This window comes from Fusarium redolens (assembly GCF_020744475.1).
Source record: "Fusarium redolens strain MPI-CAGE-AT-0023 chromosome Unknown BKA55scaffold_10, whole genome shotgun sequence".
In the NCBI taxonomy this organism is placed as follows: Eukaryota; Fungi; Ascomycota; class Sordariomycetes; order Hypocreales; family Nectriaceae; genus Fusarium; species Fusarium redolens.
In genome coordinates this window covers 776625-800381 of record NW_025763673.1, presented here as the reverse complement: position 1 = coordinate 800381, position 23757 = coordinate 776625, and the positions used below count along the sequence as shown (strand labels likewise).

The 23757-nt window shown below is 49.9% G+C and overlaps 6 protein-coding genes across 6 annotated transcripts; 4 read left to right on the top strand and 2 right to left on the bottom strand.

The window, feature by feature from the left end:
- The first annotated feature begins 3565 nt into the window (after positions 1-3565).
- Positions 3566-5424, top strand: BKA55DRAFT_66535 (uncharacterized protein). The gene is made up of 4 exons (XM_046197746.1): positions 3566-4020; positions 4232-5143; positions 5215-5223; positions 5275-5424. Exons 1-3 carry the CDS (start codon positions 3809-3811, stop codon positions 5216-5218), a joined length of 1128 nt encoding a protein of 375 aa, XP_046048018.1. The 5' UTR covers positions 3566-3808; the 3' UTR covers positions 5219-5223; positions 5275-5424.
- Positions 5425-9626: 4202 nt separating this feature from the next.
- On the top strand, positions 9627-10278 carry BKA55DRAFT_66483 (uncharacterized protein). The gene has a single exon (XM_046197724.1). The coding sequence runs from the start codon at positions 9685-9687 to the stop codon at positions 10012-10014; it is 330 nt and encodes a 109-aa protein (XP_046048017.1). The 5' UTR covers positions 9627-9684; the 3' UTR covers positions 10015-10278.
- Positions 10235-12529, top strand: BKA55DRAFT_66516 (efflux pump antibiotic resistance protein). Its single transcript, XM_046197739.1, has 3 exons — positions 10235-10415; positions 10609-11718; positions 11778-12529. Exons 2-3 carry the CDS (start codon positions 10647-10649, stop codon positions 12341-12343), a joined length of 1638 nt encoding a protein of 545 aa, XP_046048016.1. The 5' UTR covers positions 10235-10415; positions 10609-10646; the 3' UTR covers positions 12344-12529.
- Positions 12530-12941: 412 nt separating this feature from the next.
- On the bottom strand, positions 12942-13301 carry BKA55DRAFT_571791 (uncharacterized protein). Its single transcript, XM_046193098.1, has one exon. The coding sequence runs from the start codon at positions 13288-13290 to the stop codon at positions 13129-13131; it is 162 nt and encodes a 53-aa protein (XP_046048015.1). The 5' UTR covers positions 13291-13301; the 3' UTR covers positions 12942-13128.
- A 310-nt stretch (positions 13302-13611) lies between these two features.
- BKA55DRAFT_460073 (uncharacterized protein) lies at positions 13612-14199 on the bottom strand (the record flags this gene model as incomplete). The annotated part of the gene is made up of 2 exons (XM_046186095.1): positions 13612-13737; positions 13792-14199. Coding segments are annotated over 2 exons (534 nt in total), but the record flags the coding sequence as incomplete, so codon positions are not given.
- Positions 14200-14388: 189 nt separating this feature from the next.
- Positions 14389-17125, top strand: BKA55DRAFT_571790 (uncharacterized protein). Its single transcript, XM_046193097.1, has one exon. It carries the CDS (start codon positions 14433-14435, stop codon positions 17055-17057), a length of 2625 nt encoding a protein of 874 aa, XP_046048013.1. The 5' UTR covers positions 14389-14432; the 3' UTR covers positions 17058-17125.
- Positions 17126-23757: the final 6632 nt, after the last annotated feature.

Genomic DNA, 23757 nt, shown 5'->3' with positions numbered 1-23757 from the left:
ATGATCCTCGGGCTATCTATCAGAGATATGTTGCTGCTCGAGATGCTTGGTACAAGGTGCAGCCTCGTGGCAGTATTAAAACTAACCAGCAGTATCGGAGGGCGCTAGGTCTACCTCTGCGGTACGACAAATCTAGCTATCAATGGTGTCTCGATTGGAAGCAGATGGGTAAGCGCTGCGATACTCCAAACGGCTCCAGAGATTGGACTAAAGAGGAGATGATGGCCTATCTAGATTGGAGCAAAGCGGAAGATGACCGTGTCGAGGCTCAGGTAGCTGCGGAGATGGAACGCAGCCCTTTTTCCAGTAGAAGAGGTATGCATGATATCTGGGAGGCGGCAGCGGTAGATAGTGAGGCCCAGCAGGCCATCCATTCCGGTAGATAATCAAGAATTCATAACCGTTTGGGATCATAGTATTCTAAAAAGTAAAAACTGCATCAGAACGCGGAATTTCGACAGTTGTGTTTGGGCCAAATTGAGGGCTGACATAATCCGCACGCCTACGCGTTCAGGAGTGGAGGCGCGCCTAGGCGTGTCCCTATGGGGCCCCAGACCAGACCAGCTGCTTACATAATAACCGGTCTGGTAGACCGGTTAGACCAACAAGACCGCCAAGAATGAGGCTGTCAGGGTTCCACCTGACAGGTCACGTGTACGCTCGGATAAATACGGTATTGTCGCTCAAGGGCAGAACGTTTTCTGCTCCCTGAGCCGACCTCTTCGTCAATACACGCTATGCTTGCTGCAAAGCCTCTGGCCCCGTGACAGTTGAAGTAGTGGAAGGAAGAAAGGAAATGTGTTTTACGAATAGCTATCAACCCATTCATTATCATTCTCACTATCCTCGCTATCACTGTCATCCTCAACCTGGGGCTTTCCATACCAAGCCCGGAGACACTCACAAGCTTCTATGATATCTGCTTTCAGCCTACCACGGCGATCAACTATAGTAAGCTTTGCGCTACTAAAAAGGCGTTCGCACTCATCTGACATGGGTGAGATCGCAAACAGATCCAGAGCGAAGCGAGCGAGATCTCTCTGGGAGTCATAACGAGATAGCCAGTACGCAATGGCGTCATCGTAACCTGCCTCGTCGTCATGGAGCCTGTCGGTAGAAATATATTGTTCATACAAATCTGTTGTGGAGACCGGAGCGTCTGTTCGAATACGCTTATGTTCCCGCTGGCGATCAAATGCTGGGTCAGGAGCTCTCTCCTTCCTGGCCGGTGGTGGCAGCATCTCAACAGGGTGTCTTCCCTTATACTCTGTCTCCCAGAGATGCTTCACCGCTGATTGTGCGTTATCAAACCACCTCTTCTTCTCTTCGTCGCCGTGAAGAACCCACTCTTGCCTGAACCACGCCCACTTGCGATATGGATCGAGGATTTGAGCCGCATAGTATGCCGGTGGAAGGTCAGTATCTTCAGGGAATCGATTCTGCCAATTTAGCTGCTGGTTGCTGTAGTACTCGGCGCATTTTGACCACGCGGCATCTGCGCAGCTTTGAAGGTACTTCCATGTAAAGTTATTATCGTCCTCAGTGTGGATGTCGTGGTAGTGATCCTTCGTCTCGCTTACCTCTCGAAGAAGGCAGTCCAAAGTTGAAAACCAGTCAGCAAGTGACGTCTTCTTACCTTCAGAAAGCAAAGTTGCAGCGTAGAAGTCTTTTAGAGCGAGTTCAATCTTTTCAAGCTCGAACCAGTGCTGTCCATCAAGTTTAAAGTTCGCAATCCCTTGAGAGCCTTTCCCAGGTACATGGCGAGCTGAGAAGATCTCTAAGCGTTCCCGAACATTCAATGCCCGTGTAATTGAATGAAACCATGAATTCCAGCGTGTCGAGTTGTTCTGGATAAGCTCGAGCCCGTCGAATTCAGAGAGATCTCCGCCGATAATGATTGCAGCAAACTCCTCACGGCGTTGTGGAGTAAGCCTAATGTATCGTACGAGGTTGTGAAGCCGACCTAAACATCCAAATTTTTTCCAGAGCTCTTCCACCTTCACATAGTCTCCGCGTTGATAGTGCTTTTCAAGCTTTGCTAGATACTTCTCACAGTTCCGACCCATGAGAAACGCCTGGCAGCAGAGGTTGACAATGTGGCCCAAGCAGCGAAGTCGGCGATGGCGACGTTGTTTCGAGTCCATCCATGGACAGAGCTCCTTGAGTATGAATCCAACAGCGGTATCATTTGACGAGGCATTATCCAGCATGAAATATCCAATCTCATCTCCGCCAATATCATATTCTTTTAGCAATTCAAGAACAACTGATCCAAGATTCTCGCCAGTGTGTTCGCCGTACACACGTCGTATACCCAAAACGGTAGTTCGTCGCTTGCCAGTAGTGTCAATCCACATGGCGATGACGCCTAGAATAGCGTAAGGGTTTGGCGAGGTCCAGAGATCAAAAGAGATGGAGATTCTACTCCGCGAGCGCTGGAGGTCCTCTCTGAGCCGCTGCTTCTTCGACAGAAAGGCGTCCATAACCCAACTTCGAATAGTTTTCGCTGCCTTTCGAAGGTGGTTGAGAAGTGCCGGATTCAAAAAGAAGAGTAGTTCTCGGAAATACCGATTTTCTAGTTGAAAGAAAGCAATATGACAGTACACAATCCAACGAATTAGAAGCTCTTTGAACTTCTCCATTGAGTCTTTCCAGAAGAAGGTATTAGTAGCAGCCGCGCTCTTCTGCTGATCTAGTACAGACTTCCGTGTCGAACTATGTTTCTTGATACCACTCTGGGGATCAATCTGGTGCTTCTGTTCTAGGTGATTTCTGACCTTAGAAGTACCATTGATAACAAACAATTCTTGCTTGTTCTTTCCAGCCGTGCACTCGTGACAGTAATACACCTCTTTCTTATCGCTACCTCGAATGTATTGGAGGCCATACTTCCAGATGTGTGATGAACCTAGACGAAATCCCTTCTTTGTAATTGTCGCGCGTTTCACGTAGGTGATACGGTCCTGTACGAACTCATCCGGAGGTTCGTGATATCGAACAGGGGCTGGTGATAGAGTAGGGGTGGGTGACGACGTAGGGACAGGAGACGGTGAGGGTGGAGCTGATGACTCCATAACAATAGCATACAAGCAGGTTGTTATGGACTTGATTGTTTTATGTGAGTGGAAAACTCAAGCTGTTCTCAGGGGCTCATAATTTCATTCCGTACTCAATGTTCTAACTGCATTAGTCTAAGATCCAGCCACTCCGATCTATTTATAGCCAGACCGGTCCAGACCATTAAGACCGGTCCGACCATGGTCTTGAGAAATCCTCAGACCAGACCAAGTCTTGGCGGTCTAGACCAGACCAAGACCAAGTCAGACCAGACCATTCCGATCACTGGCTTGTAGACCTAACAGTACGCCAATAACCGCCAAAAATATGCTTGCCGCATACACGCTCAGGAGTTGAGCCTTGTTGTAGTCAAAAAATGTGGTTATTCTTTGACGATGACATGGGTAGGCTGTTGAAGGACCTCCTTTGACATTGCCGGATGGTTTCCCATTAACGGCCCATGAGACAACAGAAAAAGTCGGTTCAGCAAAAATCGAAATAATCATGTCCTCGTATAGTTTACGGATGCCTTGTGCTAGGTTCTTAATCGGAAGGTAGTTAACCTTTGATATCAGATGCGTGTTTAGTAATTCTGTATTCACATTCATTAAGTCCGAAGGACTTCTATTATTAAGTCCGAAGGACTTCTATTACGACGATAACTTGAACTTTCAAATCTCCACTCCCATTGGCCAAGAGTGTCTCCACTAGGCGCCGATTGGCCAGATGTGTGTCTCCACTCAACGATTGGATGACAGTGTTGTCGACCTGCCAACGACGCCCTCATCCTTTCCATCCCGTCGTTGGACCCTCCAATCCAACACAGTCAGTCATGGCTGATTCTATCCCTTCGATGAACGTTTGCAGGAAATGCAAGCAGGAGAAGCCAGCAGATCGATTCATTTCGAAGACAAAGTCGTCACTCGCATGTGGAAGACCTACGACCGACTGTCTAGACTGTAGGTGTCAGATATTAAGGTGAATCGTGTATATTTCTTGATTCTGTCGCAATCGAAGGACTATTGAGACCTTATATCTTCGACTGGTTCCTTCTAGGACTTGAGTCCTAGAAAGTCCTAGATGAAAGTCCTACGATCTAAGTTTAGGACTTCAAACTTTAATCCTGAACCTTAATCCTGAAGTTGAGGGTGAACCCTCCAACATTCAACAGTAGGAATCGACGAGCCTTAGTCGCCTCTAAGCGTACGGCAGAACAAGCTGAGTTATCCCCAATATTTCGAGAAGGATTGCCATTGATAGACTTGCAACTGGGCACACCAATCACCACGTCAACACGAACGGACGCGCCGATTACTCCCCGACCAGGTCCGTCGGCTGCTTCTCAAGAAGGCGTACGACTCGGGACGCCGATCGAATCTCCGGTATCGAGTCTTTCTATTTACCCGAGGCCAACTCGAGGGGGAAGAAATCCCCGTCCGCCTGCACAGCTGCAGCAGCCGGCCATCGAACGCCCAGAACATCGAGGTTTTGAACTTCCTGACCCGGACTGGGCGCGTGATCTGTCGCATTGCCCGTTGTCTGATAAAGATAAGGACCTCCTGGAGGCGTTCTGGACGGAGCTGGAAAACGACCGGATGGAACACTGCGCCCGTTGTCAGGAGACATGGTTTGACATGGGCTTGAAAGACGGCGTTTGCAAGCGTTGCATGGCCAAGGACAAGAACAAAAAGGAGGATGAACCTCTGTTTTTTTCAGCCGAAAATCAATTGGATTTTGGCTCAGTCCCCGCATTCCTCCCCCAGTTGACAAGAATAGAAGAGATGCTAATCGCTCGAGTTCATGTATTTGTGAACGTCATGCAGGTCCGGGGCCAGCAATACAAGTATCGTGGCCATATTGTGCATTTTCTCCGCGATGTTGGCAAAGTGTATCGCCAACTTCCTCTTCTACCCTCTGAATTAGATGTTATCCTGCTACGCCCTCCGAATGCAAGCGAACATGCCCACCTTGACCGCCAATTCAGACGCCAGTTCCGCGTACGCCGTCGCTGTCTCCAGGCGTGGCTGGATTTCCTGCGCCGTAGCCATCCGGGCTACCGAGATATTGCTGTCTGCCAGAAGCGGATGTCAGTTCTGCCTGAAGATGACGATGTACTTGATCAGGTTGCTGCTGTGGACGTGACTGATCCTCTTTCAGCTGATTTAGGTGCCACGGAGAATGACGACGTTGAGCCGGATGAGGTTGACCAGTCTGCAGTACCAGATCTGCTACCAGAGGATACAGAGATGGAAGCACTGCATTCGCGCATTCTTGGCGAAGAGCGCGATGAACCGGTTCCTGTACGACAGCCGACACAACATCAGCTTGAAATGCCAGATATTCGGAGGACGCCGGTAAACGAGTTCAACCGATCGCAAGCACTTCTCTCCATGGCCTTTCCAACACTATTTCCTCGTGGTCAAGCCGAATTTGTTGAGCCGAGGCTACGGCCTATCAAGTATGCAGACTACATACAGCATGCCCTTCGATGGCACGATGGCAGATTTGCCCGCCATCCGACATTCCGGTTTGTGGTTTTCAACACGCTGATGCGAGCACAGGCGCGGGCCAAAAGCAGCTATTTCGTCAAGCAACACCATCAAAGGCGGGGCCCAATAACGCGGGATGATCTACTGGAGGCTTTCCAGAACCCTGAATCGGCAGATGCCCAGCAGCTGCTCAACTCGATTAACCGCCAGACAGCGCAGCTTCGCGGGACACGGCCGTATTGGTACCGCAAGCGTCGAGAGCTTGAGTCTTATGCCTACAACCTCGACAGTCCCGGAGCCTTTATTACTTTCACCCCGGCGGACTTGCACTGGAGGAGCCTCTACCAGCATCTGCCCCAGTTCCAAGACTGGCAGGAGTTGCCCGAGCAACAACGGATGGGCGTGTCTAGCAAGCTTCTCCGAGATAATCCACACATTGCAGCCTGGCACTTCTACAGGCGATTCGGTCTATTCAGGGATATCGTTCTGAAGCAGAAGTTCAACGTGACTGATTATTGGAACAGGTATGAATGGCAGGGCCGTGGAAGTAGCCATTGCCATGGCTTATTCTGGATGGACGGTGCGCCCAGTGTCGACTTGGAAAATGAGCATACACGTAAGGAGTTCGTCCGTATCTGGGGGTCCCACGTCACAGCTTTGAATCCTGAGCCGGCTCGAGTGCAGCAGCAAGGAGAAGGCAATCCCCTGGCCGTAAATCCCTTGCGGCATCCCTTGACCTTCCAATGGCTCTCGCAGATTCTGAACCGCTGCCAGCGTCACCATTGCAGTGAGACATACTGCCTACGGAAGAAGAAAGATTTAGGGGAGATTTCTTGCCGCTTTTTCTTCCCAAGAGGTACGAGAGATACGGCCGACGTTGTTCGGCGACAAGGACAGTCCTACTTCTCCTTTGAGGCGACCAGGAACGACAGCCTGATGAACCACTACAACCGGTGCCTCAGTCTTGGCTGGTTAGCCAACATTGACATATCCCCCTGTACCAGTCTCCAGGCTGTGATCAATTATGCAGCCAAGTATTGCAGTAAGATGGAGAAGCGGACTGACAGCTATGCCAGCCTGGGGCGACAAATCTTGCCTTACGTCTCACACCATAACCCGCTTCTCTCTTTTGCTTCGCGTCTAATGAACAAGTTGCTTGCGGAGAGGGATTTCTCGGGGCAAGAGATCTGCCACGTCTTGCTCAACTGCGAGCTGCAGGAGGGCACTCGTGTTGTCAGAGCTGTTGATTGCCGTCCGTACGAGCAGCAGGGACGGTCTCTTCGCCTCCAGGGGGATCATGATGACGCCGAGGTTGTTGGGATATATGATAAGTATCTTTCTCGCCCACCCCTCCACGAAGAACTCACCTATCTTGACTTTCTAGCCAACTGGAATACAAGTAAGAGGGACGGGACAAAGTGGACACGTTGGGGTCGTCAAGCCAAGCCTCGTGTTCTATACTACTTCCCGCGGTACAGCTCTAACCGTCAACATGACCAATACGATGATTTTTGCCGCGTCAAGTTGATGCTGGCCCATCCACATCGCGATCCCAACCAACTACGCAAGGTCAACGGTGTCGAGTACGCCTCTTACGCACTTGCCGCCGAATTCTGTTACGGGAACCACCAGCACCCTGATGATTACTACGGCACACCCAACACCGATGAACGTCGACCAGATCCGGATCAGTTCGAGCGGGAATTTCACGAACCTGACCTTGTGGAGGAGGACTGGCTTGAGCTTGCCCGTCAGCTTCCCGACTGCCCACCAAGCCAAGAGGCAATAGATCTTCTTGGCAGACGGGATATCGACATCCAATACGATTGGACACCCCACGTCGGCCGCTACGCCGACCCAGGAATCGTTCAGGGCGATTATTGGCGCCAGCGGATCGAGCAGGATCGTCTCGATATGGATGTTGAGGACCTGCCTTTAGAGGTCCGCGATACGCTCAACCCGGAGCAGCGGATAGTATACGATACGTTTGTTGGACACTTTCAGTGTGGCAGCGAGGAGCAGATTCTACTCCACGTTGACGGTGGCGGCGGGACAGGCAAGTCCTACATGATCAAAGTCCTGTCTTCGCATCTTCAGAGGCTCGCTGGTGACCGGCCCAGTCCGATCTGGAGAGCTGCACCCACGGGTGTTGCAAGCAACCAGATCATGGGGACAACTCTACACTCCCTTCTCCGGCTACCCGTTGATAGAGCTTTTACAGAGCTATCGCCAGCAGATGCTAATGCTATCCAGAAGAAGCTACGGGACGTTCGGTATCTCGTGATTGACGAGAAGAGTATGCTGGGTCTGCGCCAGCTTTCGTGGGTTGACAAACGCCTCCGCCAAGTCTTTCCCGGCAGAGCAGCCGACTTCTTTGGCGGCATGAGCATCATCCTCGTTGGCGACTTCTTCCAGCTCCCGCCGGTTGCAAACAAGCCCCTCTACTTTGATGGGCCGCTCAAGGACCTGCACGAGGTCTCTGGCCAGGCGGCATATAGGGCCTTCAACCACACTGTCTTCTTGAAGAAGGTCGAGCGGCAGCAAGGCGACGACCAGGCTGGCTTTCGTCTCGCGCTTGAAGAACTGCGCGGTCTGAGGTTATCCATCGAATCATGGAAACTTCTGAGCCAGCGTGTGCAGGCCAAGCTAAGCCAGTGCGAGGTGGACAAGTTCGATACTACTCTCCGGATCTATAGCAAGAAAGCTCGTGTCAATGAGTACAACTACGACCACCTAGTCCGTCTGAAGCAGCCAGCAATCCAAGTCATGGCCAAGAACATTGGCAACGGTGCTGACAAGGCAACATCTGAACAGGCTGGCAACCTGGCTGGCCAGTTTCCGGTATGTATCGGTGCTCGCCTCATGATCACCCAGAACATCTGGCAGCCAGCAGGCCTGGTTAATGGGGCCCAGGGGATAGTGTATGACATCGGCTGGGCACCTGGCGCTGATACACATCGTGACCCGCCGTGTGTCATTATGATGGTGATAGACAAGTATACCGGGCCATCTTATCTAACCACTGATGATAGGCGCGAGGTAGTACCCATACTCCCCGTGAAGCGAGACTTCTTTCTTGGGACGTCCGCGTGTACACGGAAGCAGTTCCCACTTACAGTGTCGTACGCCATTACGGTTCACAAGTCACAGAGCATCACGGTGGACAAGATGGTGACGGATCTGTCTGAACGGGACTTTCAGACGGGGCTTAGCTACGTTGCAGTGTCGAGGGTCAAGATGCTAGAGGGGTTAATGATCGATGCCCCATTTGAACGGGCATCTCTCCACTATGACAAGCTACCTGATGGCAAGAATAGTTCCACGTGAGGCTCTATAAGTCCTAACCGATTAGTAGGTATTCTGATGAAGGTCCGCGACCAGGACCGGCGGAGGCAACAGCAACTTGATCAGCCCCTTTTCCATCCTCTTTTTTCTTAAAATCTTAACGACATCCACAGTTAGCAATATAAGCAATGCAATATGAAATTTCATCTCAGACAATCCTCCATAGCATAGAGATACATCCTTCGGACTTTATTACGCCCTCCCCACCTCCGGTGAGGGTGTCACCATATTTTATTTATATATATTTAGTCATAATGGCCTGCTCCTCTATTCATAGGGCAATATAGCCATTCTACTTTACTACCGACAAAGCTGCAGAAGCTTGAAAGACTTAGCCTTTATCACAATTTGCCGGAAGCAGCTATTATATGTATTAAATGCGGTTTTGCTTTGAGTCCTAAACGCGCATCGGAGCATCCGGGCAAAAAGCACGGCATTGCCAGGAGGTTCAGGTATTGGGAGATGACTTGATTGTGATGCTTTGTTGGCACAACGAATTGCGGTAGTCAAGAACATTGCGTCACTGTTGGTGTTGCAGTTGCAGTTGGGTGAGGTGATGGAATAACGACGTTGTTCAGGGCGTTATCGTTTTGCGCGATTGCTCTTTGGAGCGAGGACCGAATGATCCGACTCCGGAATAATTGCCCCAACAGCCCAGTCCCAGGTTGTCAGAAGTACGTGCCTTGAATGCCCCAGCTGCATCTGAAGCCGTAGGGCAGGGTTCATAGCTTCGACAACTTGCTCATAATGATACATGTAGACAATCTCGCTAGCGGAGTGAGCTATACCAGCTATGGTAACTGGGACGGGTACCCGTCCGCCTATTAACCGCCAGGACCCAATACCAAAGGGCACGGACCATCAAATCGTGTATCAGGACCTGATACGCGGGGTAATTGGTACAGTAGGTGAAAATAGTTGTCTTCTGTCTGGGAGGACCGATTTATCACTTGATTTTGTTTACACTCTTACCACCTTGGCCGACTCGGTGCTCAGTTCCTTGCCGACCAAAGACTTTGCTGCCCGGACGTGTACATCATCACATCGTCTGACAACGCAAAGTCTACGCGGGCGCAGAGCTCAAGCCATGTCCGAAATGGGACCCTCTACGTCGAGCATTTGAGTACCAACCCCTGTGCATGGCCGGGGAATATGATCCGGTGGCAATAAGCCGCGCAGGGGGCATGTTACGGCTATGGGAAGAAGCCTGCATGTGGCAATTTACCCGTCGCCATTCCCGCTCGCTTTTTTAGCATCCTCGTTATTGCGTGAGTTGTGTGATGCCCATGGCAAGCATTGACTCTGACTATGATCGCGAGCATATCGAACTGAGGTCGGTACCATGGTGGCTGTTGGGCCGAGCGTGTCGATACAAGGTGAGATGAAGCCGCAGCGTTGATGTTTAGTGCACAAGGTTTCTTATCGTCAGCGAAGGGAATTCTCACTGTGCGGTTGAGGGAGGATATGATTATGCACTTTGTGACGTCAGCTCCCTTCCGTCCTGGTACCCCTCCAACCTCAAGGGTAAGACCAGGACCAACACAAACCACGTAACCATTGTTGTGTGTCCCTTACCAGGTTGAAGCATGATTTCTTGTGGTTTCCACGTGATCCCAAGCAAAAAGCTCATGTCATGCTTCAAGAAACGCAATGGTTTCATTCCCCCACCCTACCTCCCAGCAGGACTTTGGCTTATTCTTCCGCCTTTCCCAAGCAGATACTCGAGAAAGCGCTCAATTTACAACCAGGAAAAGTATGGTAGACCAACAGCGGATTGATTCGCGGAATATTCTACAAGGCGCCGTCGTCATGAATGAGCCCTCTGCCAGTCTGGGCCTCGAGCTGGGCCGCATTCGCGGTCACGCCGGTGAATCTCCAGCTGGCTCCGGTCTGCTCAACACCGAGGCTCCAGAACAAGGCACTTCCGAGTCCGAGCCCCCCGCCTCTCAAGGTCTACCTCCCGAGCTTCCCAGCATTTTTGCCGAAGTTGTCTTTGTGCTGACCTGCTCCGGCGGGCAGCTCGTCTCTGCCATACTCATCGGCCACGTTGCCGTTACCCAGTACATCTTTGCCTCCGCCCTAGGCCTCCCGCCCTCCGAGATTCCCTGGCTACTTGGCGCTTCCATGCTGCCCTGTGGTCTGTCCGTCATCGTTTCAGGATCGTTGGCCGACCTGCTCGCCCCCAAGCCCCTCTTAGTCGGCGGTTTCCTTTGGGAGACGCTCTGGATGGCCATCGCCGCCGCATCAGTCAGCCTGCGGCTCAAGGCGCTGTTCTTCTTCGCACGAGCGATGCAGGGACTCGCTGCTGGTGTGCTTGTGTCGGCATCGATGAGCGTTCTGGGCCGCGTGTACAAACCGGGCATCCGTAAGACGCGCGTCTTCAGTCTAATGGCTGCCTTTTCACCCTTTGGATACTGGTTGGGATGTCTCCAGGCTGGGGCCTTGAGCGCCCATCTCCCATGGATCTTTGGCAGCACTGCTATTCTCCTCTCTTTCTTGAGTCTTGCTGCGCATCTCACCATCCCGGCCCTTTCTCCGGCCCAGGACAGCTCCGACTCTGAAGCGCCGTCTATACGCCAATTCGACTATGCTGGCGCCGGTCTAGCCTCGATTGGTAGCACCCTCATCATCTTTGGACTGACCCAGGGCTCTCCAGCCAACTGGAGTCCCTATACGTATTCCGCCATCGTTGTTGGATTTTTCATGCTCGTGGCTTTTTACTTTGTCGAGAAGCGGGTGACCCGCCCACTTATACCTAACAACCTCTGGAAGACTCGAGGATTCGGCGCTCTTCTTATTTCCTATTTCCTGGGCCTCGGAGCATATAGTGAGTCATTGCACTCCATTGGAATTGCCCGCTTATGATTAACTAATGGTGGTTTGCAGGCGGCGCCTGGCAATTCTATGCCATTCAATTTTGGCAGCGATACCAGAACGCTTCGCCTCTCACCACGACCCTTTACATCCTTCCTAATGGCCTCGTTGGAATTCTCGCCGCCTTTATCGTCTCCAAGACGCTCCATGTCGTGCCTATGCATGTTATCTTCACCGCTAGTATGGTCGCCTTTGCGCTTGGCCCCGTCTTCTTCTTGCCCCAGACCCCATCCACGAGCTATTGGGCTCTCTCCCTGCCGGGCATTATTCTCGCCACGTTTGGCCCAGACATGAGCTTCACGGCAGCAGCCATCTTCATTACGAGCAGTGTTCCCAGGAGCTACCAGGGCGCGGCGGGTAGCCTGCTAGTCACGGTGCAGAACCTCACGGTGGCTATCATGACGAGTATCAGCTGGGCAATTGGATCAAGGGTGGAGATGCTGCCGAATGAGGAGATTGGGCTCAAGGGTATCAAGGCGATTTGGTGGTTTGGGCTGGCCTCTGCGCTTACTGGCGCGCTTATTACAGCGACAATGGTTAGGATCCCAAAAGCAGAAGAGAAGGAGCATGTCCATTAATATTATATAAGGTAAGTTATATAATTATCAAATGGGAATTGGAAATTTCTTCTACATAAAAGCCTATTATAAAGTATAGAGTATACAGTTACAGGAAAGTAAAGCTTATAAACCTGCTTATATATAAGCCTTATATAAGAGAAAGAAGGAGATAGAGTCTACCATTTGCAAAATCTACTATGTTACAACCCTACTCTTCTATTCCTAATTGTCGTGTACCCCTAATTGTCGCATACCCCTGTCTACTTCTCAGGTGCTTGACTATCTCCGGTTTATTCCCATTTAATCCATAGCGACTGATTTGTCCCACTTCGATTGACAATCGGCGCGTCACACACGCGAGTGAACGCGTACTTTAGCTTTCATAGCTTATCCACCCTAGGTATCATTCGCAGACGATTCTACTGTACCAATTACCCCCAGTATCAGGTCCTGATACACGAAATCATGGCCCCTGCGTTTACGCTTTATTGGGTTATTATTTAAGCTGGAGCAACCCCTAATGTGGTGAGAAAACTATAGAGAACATACGTTTACAAACGCCTACTATCTGTTATACCTAGTTTTAGGAGCGTAAAGAAGTAACTAATAACATTTTCCTAAATGAACTTGACCTAAAGTCTTCCTCTATAAACATGCTCATTAAATCAACTCTACCCTATATAAAGTGTAGCAGAAACATCAACTCTAATACAATTGATATTATTATTAACTACTAGGGGTATCCCATCCACGCCAACACCAGCTTGATAAAGCGTACACCCCTAATATTACAACTTCAAGCATCACTCACAACAATGAAAACCCCACAAAGAGGGCAGTTCGCAGAGCGTCATCCCCGAAACCTGCTCAAGCATGTCCAGAGTAGCTTGCCAACCAGGTTCCAAGAACCGAGACATAACCACCAATTGTTTTGCCGCCTTATCAACTCCCTCCTTCTCCGTCATGACCTCAGCCCTTTCAGCCTCGAGCTGACTCAGCCTCCCAGTAACCAGCGCAAGCTCGTTTTCGGTTTTGGAAAGTCTGTCTGAGCTCTTATCGAGTTGGCTTTTGACGATAGTATATACCTCTTGATGTTCATCGCTCGTTTTCTTTCGCTTTTCAAGGAATATGAGAAGCTCTTTGTCTCCTGGATATTTGTTGTAGACATCTTCGAGGTCTCTGAGCATTTGATTCTCGGTGGCTGTTGATGTCTCAACATCCTTGAGAGCGTCCGAAGCCTTTCTCTGGTCCTTGGCTAGCTCGACCCTTTGGGAAGAGAGACTGCCCTTAACGGCGGTAAGTTTGCTGTGTTCATCGTTGATAGATGTTAAAAGCTGCTCGAAGCCCTTGACGGATGGCGCCAAGGCAGTTGAGGCAGTCTTCAAGCTTTCTTTAAACTCATTTCCAGAGGGCTGTAGAGTAGTTAGGTTATGGCAGAATAAACTTGGTTGGGGGATCATTATTACTAGAAGTGCGTTCCAATCTAATAGTCCAGACGTTTGAGATACTCGGGACTGGACGTCATCAGTCTTTTGCCGCTTCACTGAAGGAGCCATGCGGGATTCGGCAAAAGACGCTGTCGTATGCTCCTCTGATTCCCCAGAGTGGCGAATGGTGCTCTGAGGTGTATCGTGAACTAATCGGGAAGGCAGCTGATGGCTCCGCCGAAGGCGAGTGTTTGGTTCTGCTGCCTTGGAGTTGGATTTTGATGTTGAAAGACGGGCTTCATATTGTCCATTCACTTGAGCCGGCTCTGACTTTTGATTTACGCGGATTGAATCATCGGATGGCTCATCGTCTTGAATCTCAACCTCTTTGCGGCGGTTGAGAGACGGCCTACTGCGTTTGCGCGCTGATGAAAGTTTAGAAGGCATAATAAACGATTAAAAATGTGCTCAAATTAGAGTTGGCCACAATGGTGGACGAGGCTACTACTACTGTAGCAAGAGCTCGATGTAATTTGTCGAATTACGCAGAATCTGGCCCGTGCACGCTTGACGTCCTTCCAATTTCCCATAAAATGCGTCGTAATACATCATTTTCGTCCGTGCACACTCGGGGGGCAGACTAAAATCCATTGCATTTCGGAATTGGATAACTTTTCAAAATGCCATCCACCAGCTTTCTCTCAATATACCAGCAATACAAACGCGACACGGACATCGTCGCTTCATGGCTAGCCTCAACTGCCAAGAAACATGGATACACGACCTCGCTCGCAGCACCCCCTACCGCAGGTGCGGCAGCCAACAAGAGTGCTGCCCCCTCATCCGGCCGCCTGAAGGGCAAGGCGCGCAAGGAGGCTAAGCAGCAGCAAAAGCAACATGTCGCACCTTCAGGCATAGACGAAAAGGATGCACCTGATCCACCGCCGAAGCCAAAGTATGTGCTTGCCATTCGAGACTTCGTGCCGCTGGCCGAGTTCATCGCCCGCGAGTTGACAACAACGACCGCAATAGAAGCCAATAATGGGGCTGGGATCCCGTTGTTCTTTCGCACGGCCCTGGAGCGAGCGATCCGTGTCCGGAAGATGTTCTCAATGCACCTTAGCGAGACCAACAAACATCTCAGCGTGCGGGCAAATACAGCGCATGCATATTTCGTCAGCGTGCTGGAGAAGGTTCGCTATGCCTTGTTCAAAGTTGAAGGCGGCAGCGGCGTTGCATTTAATATGGCGTCTGAGAAAGACGCTACGAATGCCATCCACGATAACTCAGTGGTGGAAGCTAAGATCCGGGACTTCAGTCTATTTCAGGTGTTGCAAGTTTATGAGCCATCCGAGAACTTTTCAGACTCGCCCGATGTGGTGCTTCCTGCTCCATCTTCACCTATTGATCTCGAGTACACAGTTGAAAATGACGAGTCGGAGACTGAGTGCATATTCGCCTTCATAACCCTGCTCAAGGACTTCATCAAACTTCGCCAAGAGGTTAGCAACTTGTGGAATGAGTATCGCAGTGGGACGATCGACTTGCCTGCCGCTGCGGTTGGTGCCAATTTGGCTATCGAGCTCGCGCGCAGCATGGAAGAGGAGATGGCGCCGCTGCTGAAGAATCATGGTGGCGTGTTGGCGCTGCTGCCGAAGTATTTCGGCGAAGTCTGTCAATACCTAGGTCTCGATCCCTTCCAGAAGGAGCGGTTTTCTGACGATATGAACTTCGCATGCTATGATATAGGCGCCACGTTTCTGTACAATGCTGCTAGCTTGCTCGAAGCGATTCGGACGGCCGCGCCGCACAGCGCACGACAAATGCCTTGCTACACCGGTAAGTTCGGGTGGTATGACGCGCAGAGAGCGCATCTAGAGACTACGGATAACCGTCAGCGGTGGGCGCAGGACAAGGCCGCGCTTCTGGAAGTAGTACCCGATATCACCTTGCTGTTCGAAATCGAAGGCATCCCTGTGCTTGACGAGTTCGCGCGCGGCGTCAAATACATGTTCGAGACGCAGGAGATCCCGGTCTGGCTGTGCTTCGCGGTGCAGAACTACCTTGACACGCTACGTTCCTTCGGGCCCAACATCACGAAGGTCCTGGCTGAGTTTCATCGTTTCAACGAGATCACTGCCGATCTGCTCGATCGTGCAAACCTAGCAGACCATCATCAAAACGATGCGATGAAAGATTTAGAGGATATGCGCAAGATGGTCACGGTCAAGCTAAACGGCGTGGATATATTTACGGCCTCCCGGATGGCTCTCAACCGCAGCAGTCGTAATGACAGGGCAAGCCGGTCTTCGTCCTTTCTCCTGCATAACCCGCTCTTTTGTGGCCTGTGGATTCACTACGCACGTGTGCTGCTCCACCAGACCGGCGTCAGGTACGCCGCCAAGCCTGGCGCCGTGCTGCATGCCGTGCAACTGTACACGGCGGTGCGTCAGCAGCAACAACAACAACAACAGGAAGAAGAAGAAGAAGAAGAAGAAGAAGAAGAGCACTTGGTGCCAGTGCCGGAATGGCCAGACCTCGACCGCCTCGTCGCGATGCAAGGACTCCAGGCCTTCTTCGTCGGCACGGAGCCGCCGGCATCGCTACAGGCCCACTTCAAGAACTACTGCATGAGTCGCGGCGTATCGCCGGCCAATTGGCTCGCAGCCGCGAACCGGCGCAAGGGCAAGCATGGCAAGGTGCTCCTGCAGAGGTCGCGCGCCGGCATCCGCGAACTTAAGTTCGGGGCGCCCGTGTCGCTGTGCTGTGCAGCGCGGATGGAAAAGCGCGCGATAGCAGAACCGACAAGGAGGGCCTGGAATGCCGAAGTGATGCAGCAGATCTTGGAGACGAGTGGATGGTTCAAAATACAGCAGGAGGAACAAGCGAAGAAGGACGGGGTCGCTGAAACTGAGTTCCAGGCTGGAGCTGCAGCAGATAGGAAGATCAAGGCCAAAGCCAAGGCAGCGCCAGCACACCCAACTCTCACCGCGCCGCAGCTCGTGCACTACGTCGCCCACGCCATCCAGACCGAAATGCCTGACCTTGTGTTTGATTACTTCGCCATGCATAAAATGGCTCGAGGGCTACTCGAGAAGGTGCGAGCACAGGCAGACGATATTGGCCTACCTCTTATGCCGTATGTCACGACCGATGTCGCCGATATCGCGGGCCTCGTATTTGCCGTAGCGGCTAAGGAGATGGCGTCCAAGTCGGGGCAGAGTCAGGGAGTGCTTGGCAAGGTAGCAATGGTGATACGGGAGTATGTAATAGCGGAGTTAGATGTTGACAAATGTCCTACCTAAGTACGAACGTAGCAGGGAAAACTGTTTATCAGTATTATGCCTGCATTCGGTAGCTGCAAATGAGCCCTGTTTATGTTACTAAGGCCATGCTCAATTCCTCCAATATCCTCTACTGTAACAAGGGCTGAATGTAATGTGTCGAATTACACAGAATATGGCCCGTGCACGTAGCGAGGTTCTTCCAAATATGGGCAAAACCATCTTGACCCCCCACTTATTCTTCATTCTGATCGCACTTTCCCAAAGGTGCACGTTAGCAAGATCTCCCCTACTAGCCTTGATTGCGATAGAGCGCCAATAACGCAAGAATCGATACCCCTCTTCAAATTATATACTGACAGGTTTAGGTGAGTGGCCCTGCTCGAATAATACCGAATTGTTGAGCGCGAGAAGAGTTGGCTCTAAGCAATTGAGGATATAGAACGGTAAAATAGCTGTGCAGACATGCGGTTGAGGGCGTATTTTAGTTTGAACATAGTCGAGTTTAACCCAACACCAGAAGACAGTAGAAATGATAAAACCTGGTAGTTTGTGATCTCCAATCGAAAAGCCTCTATCACAACCGAAGACACCGAGTCACATTACTTTACGAACGAAAACGGTGCGGTCTCCTGCGTAATAGAGTTCGCTTTGTTCTGTATAGAAAACCAGACCTTATTCTGACGCCTGCGCAAGACCAAGATCTGCTGAAGGGGGGTGGCCCGACCTAATTGCTTCTACACTGAAAGGAAGATCTTGCTAGTGAAGCTGGCTTCACCACCTTTGCGAGGATGTACCTATGAGTCGACAGAAATCTAGCGAATCAGATGCCACAAAAGTCATGCCCGTGTAAGAGTCATGCCAGTGTAGCCAAAACGTCATGCCCGTATAGCAATTCTCATATATATATTTATATCTTAAGCTAAAGATAATTAGACAATAAATATAAAACCAGTATAATATATCTGGCAACTATTGCAATTCCTCTAATAAGTTTTAAGGTACTATAGCCATATAGGCAGTCTAAATAAAATGTAAAACTACCTAAGTATAATGCAGATGCAAGAAAGCTACAGGCTATTACGATATTAACTAACGTACATGATAAGCGAGTGTTACAAACAAGTGAGTGTTACATTGAAAATTTATACTGGCTTACATTCGACTAAAAATAAGGCAATTGATAGGGACGCATGACTGTTTTACTAGGGACGCATGACTCTTACGGACGCATGACTTTTATGCCTTCTTATTGGTTAAAAAATAACTTGACCCATATGTACATTTTTTGAAAGGCGGTGAAGACAGCTCGCTTAACAAGCTCGCCATTAAGCCAATTAAGTAGTAGGATCTTAATCCAGCTGGATCCAGCCTCTTCATTAATCCTACTTGATTCAGAGCCCGCTCTGATATATTCCTTATCGACCATCTTCATTCATACAAAAATGCCTCCATCTCGACGCCATGGCAGTGATTCCTACCTTCAATTACGACCTCAGAAGCGACAGCGACGCGAATATATAGTCCCACGTCAACTATCACCCACTAATACTGCTCTAAGCATTGGCAGTTATTATGGCGTTGGAGACGAGGGAGCCCTTGAGAATATATTTGCATCATATCCCCGCCACTTTACAACTATTCCACAGCCTGAAGGTTCAAGAGGACTTGAAGAGCCAGCATGGGAGCTACGATTTGACCACGATATATATCTTAGTAATGATTACCCAACGCCAAACAGACCACCAACCCGTATACGAGGCCCGATACCAGGCCCTGAGGCTTTTCGCTCTCCGTTACAGCAAAATAATACAACCAATATTGAATATACCGATAAAAGTATATCACCACGTGCCCAATTCAATTCTGCTTTACGCCTAGTCCGAGAAGTCATTGGCACTGAGCAGAGACTCAGCTTCGAACTCGCCCAATCGTATGAACATGTCCGGCACTGGCGCGAACAATGGGGCTATTCATCCCTAAGCTCAGGCACATCTAACTCTCCTCCTCCATACTCGCCCACACACCAACCACAGCCTTATGATACAATTACAATATCTTCTGACAGCGACAGCCGGTTACGATCTTCAACCCACGAGCCGTCTTCACCAGAGCCTGATCAAATCCCAAATCCACCAATTCCCGGCGACCCAGCTCCCTCAGCCGAGGTTCTCTTTAATCAAGTTAATACATTTGCAAAGAATAATGGGTTTGGCATTGTTAAACTCAATGCTTATTCCTATAAAGGCCGGGTGAAACGTTATACGTTTCAATGTGATCGATATGGAGAGCCAAAGCCCTCTCGGGGCGCTAATCTTAGGGCCCGGAAGTCTCGCAAATGCGGCTGTAAATGGAAGCTTATCGCTGAGGCGCTTACGGAGGGGGCATGGCTTCTACGGCTACATGACAATCCTGAGCATCACCAGCATAATCACGGGCCTAGTGCTGCGTCATCTGCACATCCCTCTCATCGAAGATTGACTAAGGATGCTAAGGCAACTATTGAATCTACAAGTCGTCGGGTTGGCATTCGAGCCCGTGACGTACATGCTGTTGTTCAAGACCAACACCCTGAACTCAACTTTACAAAAAGGGATATCTATAATGCTAGATCTCTTATCAATCGCGAGAAGCTAGGTGGCCTCGGCCCCACAGCAGCGCTGATCAAGCTCTTTGATGAGCAGAAGGTGCCTTATATCGTCAAGTGGGCAGATGATAATCCGAACCGTTTACTAGGCCTTGTATGGACCTTTCCGTACTGCATAGGGATGTGGAAACGATTTCCAGAGGTAATCAGCTTCGACAATACCTATAATACGAACCGGTTTAAGCTTCCACTCTTCCAAGCAACGGGTCAAACCTGTCTTAGAACAGTTTTTAATACAGCATTTGGTCTTATTGATAACGAGAAAAGAGAGGGCTTCCAATTTCTTGCAGAGAGTATCAAGCAACTTATAGAGGAGCATTCCATCCAGCAACCGGATGTGATTATTACCGACTTCGATGGTCAAATGAAAGCTGCACTCAACGACCAGTTCCCCGAGGTTCAGCAGCAGCTTTGTATCCATCACATCAACTCAAACGTCCAACTTCGAGCTAAGCAAAAATGGCTAAAGAGCCCTGGCTCTAGTAGTAATAGCAGCTGTGGCTCTGATAATGAGGCTGGTAGCTCATCACAAGTTCAGCTTAGCACCGCCAACCAGCAATCTCTTTCAGCGCCAGTACAGAATGGTATTCCGCATACCTTTAATGGTGTATTTGCTATGTGGAAGCTTGTTGTATTTGCTGAAACTGAGGAGGTGCATGATAAGGCGTGGATTAATCTTTGTAAGGAATTTAACGACCAACGACCCATATTACGATATCTCTATGGCACGTATATGCCTATTCGGGCACAATGGGCACGCTGCTTTATTCAGAACTATCGCAATTTTGGCATCCGTGTGACCTCTGGTACCGAGGCAAGCAATAACAATATCAAGGGATACCTCCTAAATGGGATGAGCAACCTCTATCGACTAGTTGAAGCGATGCAGGATATGATCAAAGATCAAAGTCAGGACTTTATAGATGGCTGTGCAAGCGATGAGGTACTAACTGCACCTGAGTATCTCCGCCCTAGCGCAGAGTACTTGGGCGAGCTTCGGACTCTAGTTTCATCGAAGTGTCTCGCGTTAATTACGGCACAGTATCGACTGGCAAAGAAGGCAATGCCAACAGCTAAGAACCCATTCCCGGCTGCCCTTGGCGACTGTGTTTGCTCTGTCCCGGTTGAACTTGGTATACCATGCTACCATTCAATCTACATCAAGCTAGCTTCAGGAACTTCCTTTACAAAACAAGAGGTTCATCCACATTGGCGTATACGAGAATCATCATCTTCTAATCCATACCGAAGGATTATTGACCCAAGGGTTATTATATCTCTTCGTGGAAGGCCTAGAAATACAGTATTACCCCTTCCATCGCAACTATCAATTGATGCAGCAACACAACAGGAAGAAGGGCAAACAATCCAAGTGTTGCCAGAACGAAGGCGTGGTCGACCGCGTAGGAGCTTAAATAAAAAATCGCTTGCTAGGCATGCACAGTCACGGTGCCATACTTCTACTAGAGAAGCGAGCTCCTCTCAGCGACACACGCGAAGTCAATCTAACAAACTTGGGGATGGAAAGACTACAGGTATTCGTTCAAGTGGGCGGAGATTGAGGTCTAGTGTGCGAAGAGAGAAGAGCGAATGGGAAATGATATAAAATAGCTTGGTATAAATCTGACTAGATTATGAAATGAATTAAGATACAGATTAACGTGGTTGATAAGCGAATGCACCATCCAAGCGAGTGCACCAAAAATCCCTCATCCTACAACATTTTCATCTAATCAGATACTTCTCAACCACCAAAGATGTCACAACCTTTAGATGAGGCTAGAATCCTTCTTGCCCTTCAAGCCCTTCAAAATGACCCCAAATTAAGTCTCCGACGCGCTTCAAATATATATAAGGTTAACTATTGGAAGCTACGTCGCCGTCAAAATGGCATTCAATCGCGACGCGATTGTATCCCGAACTCCCGGAAACTATCTGATCTAGAGGAACAGATAATAGTTCAATTCCTCCTTGATCTAGATTCGCGAGGATTTCCTGCGCGACTGCGTTTTGTAGAAGAAATGGCTAATTCTCTTCTTGCCGACCGCGACGCATCACCTGTCGGCAAGCGCTGGGCTCATAACTTCGTAAAGCGACAACCAGAGCTAAAGATACGTTTATTTCGGAGATATGACTACCAGAGAGCCAAATGCGAAGATCCAACTATTATTCGTGGCTGGTTTAGGCTCGTACAGAATACAATCGCAAAGTACGGTATCCGATCAGCTGATATTTGGAACTTTGATGAGACTGGCTTTATGATGGGTATTATTATGGCTGGAATGGCAGTCACAGGCTCAGAAAGGCAAGAAAGACCAAAATCAGTGCAGCCTGGAAATCGGGAATGGATTACAGTAATTCAGGCGATTAATGCGGAAGGTCAATCGATCCCCCCGTTTATTATTGGTGCAGGCCAATATCACCTTGCTAACTGGTACCGAGAAAGCAACCTCCCAGCCGATTGGGTTATTGCAACGAGCCAAAATGGGTGGACAAATAACGAGCTAGGTCTTGAGTGGCTAAAGCACTTTGATCGGTCTACAAGTAACCGATCAGTTGGTGCCTATCGTCTTCTGATCCTCGATGGCCACGAAAGCCACCACTCTGCTGACTTTGAGAGATACTGCCAGGATAATAAGATTATCACGCTTTGTATGCCGCCTCATGCATCTCACCTACTTCAGCCTCTTGATGTTGGGTGCTTTGCAGTGCTGAAACAGGCTTATGGTCGAGAAATAGAGCATCTGATTAGATGCTCTATAACCCACATTTCCAAGACCGAGTTCTTCCCGGCCTTTTATGCCGCCTTTAAAGCTACTTTCACAGAAAGCAATATCCGGGGGGGTTTTAGAGGAGCTGGACTTGCTCCTCTTGACCCAGAAGCCGTGATCTCAAAGCTTGATGTGCAGCTACGAACCCCAACGCCTCCTGGGGAGGTCAGCCAGCCATTAACCCCATGGGTTTCAAAGACCCCAAAGACAGCAATTGAGGCTCAATCTCAGTCTGAATACCTCGAAAAACGAATCAGAAGACATAAAGGCAGCTCCCCAGAGTCAATTATTGAAGCTTTAAAGTCAAATACTAAAGCAACAAGGGCAGTTATGCATGAGGTTGTCTTATTGAGGAATGAGGTCCGAAATCTTCGAGATGCAAATGAGATACTAAGCCGGCGCCGCAGGGCAAAAAGAACTAGATTACAGAAAGGAGGGGCTATAACTGTACAGGAAGCATCGCAAGTAATTGATCAGATGGATGTTGATGCGCAGGTAGTGGCTGAATCGTCAAGAAGTGGTGGTCGAGGAAGGTCAGAGCGACCGGGTGGTCGGCGTTGTGGTATATGCGGCAAGGCCGGGCATAATGCAAGGACCTGTCAGGTAGTAATTGAGACATCTGGGGAAGAGTATAGTGAGTAGATTTAATTGATTAAATGGTTTGTGGTGTTTTTAAATGGATTTGAAAGTTAAAGGCTGGGATTTTTGGTGCACTCGCTTGGATGGTGCATTCGCTTATCGATGGTGCCCGCAATTACGTCGTAATTCGCTTAGACCACGTGACAACTTATCCACCGCAAAAGGCGGCCCGTGAAATCGTGTGCGCGGCGCCTGATAAGTGCATTTGATAAGTTCCCCGCAACTTATCAAGCCCCAGACAGGAAAAAAAAACACCACGTAGAAAGGCCTCGATCGACCGAGATGGCCGCAGACGACTCGTACACGGCCGCAGACGAGCGTGCCCGTGCCGCTCGGAGGGCGGGCCTTCAGGCGAAGAAGGACGAACAGCCGGCGAACACGGCACGGAGTTATGCTGCGAAGCAGCGGGAGTGGAAGGCGCGTTCCCCCGGCCGCCGCCCTCTCTTTTCCCCTTTGCCCTTGCCTCTTTCTTTACGTAGAGCCCCGTAGGCGGCTAACAGACGAGAACTTATAGGCCTGGTGCCGTACGCCTCGGGCTGCGGCAGACGGCTCACTTTATAGCTGGCCCGACGGCGAGCTCGTAACGCCGGACAAGCTAGCAGCGTGGCTCAAAGAGGATATCCTCTTGCGACGCATTGCCCCGCTGCAGAAGAAACCACGGGCA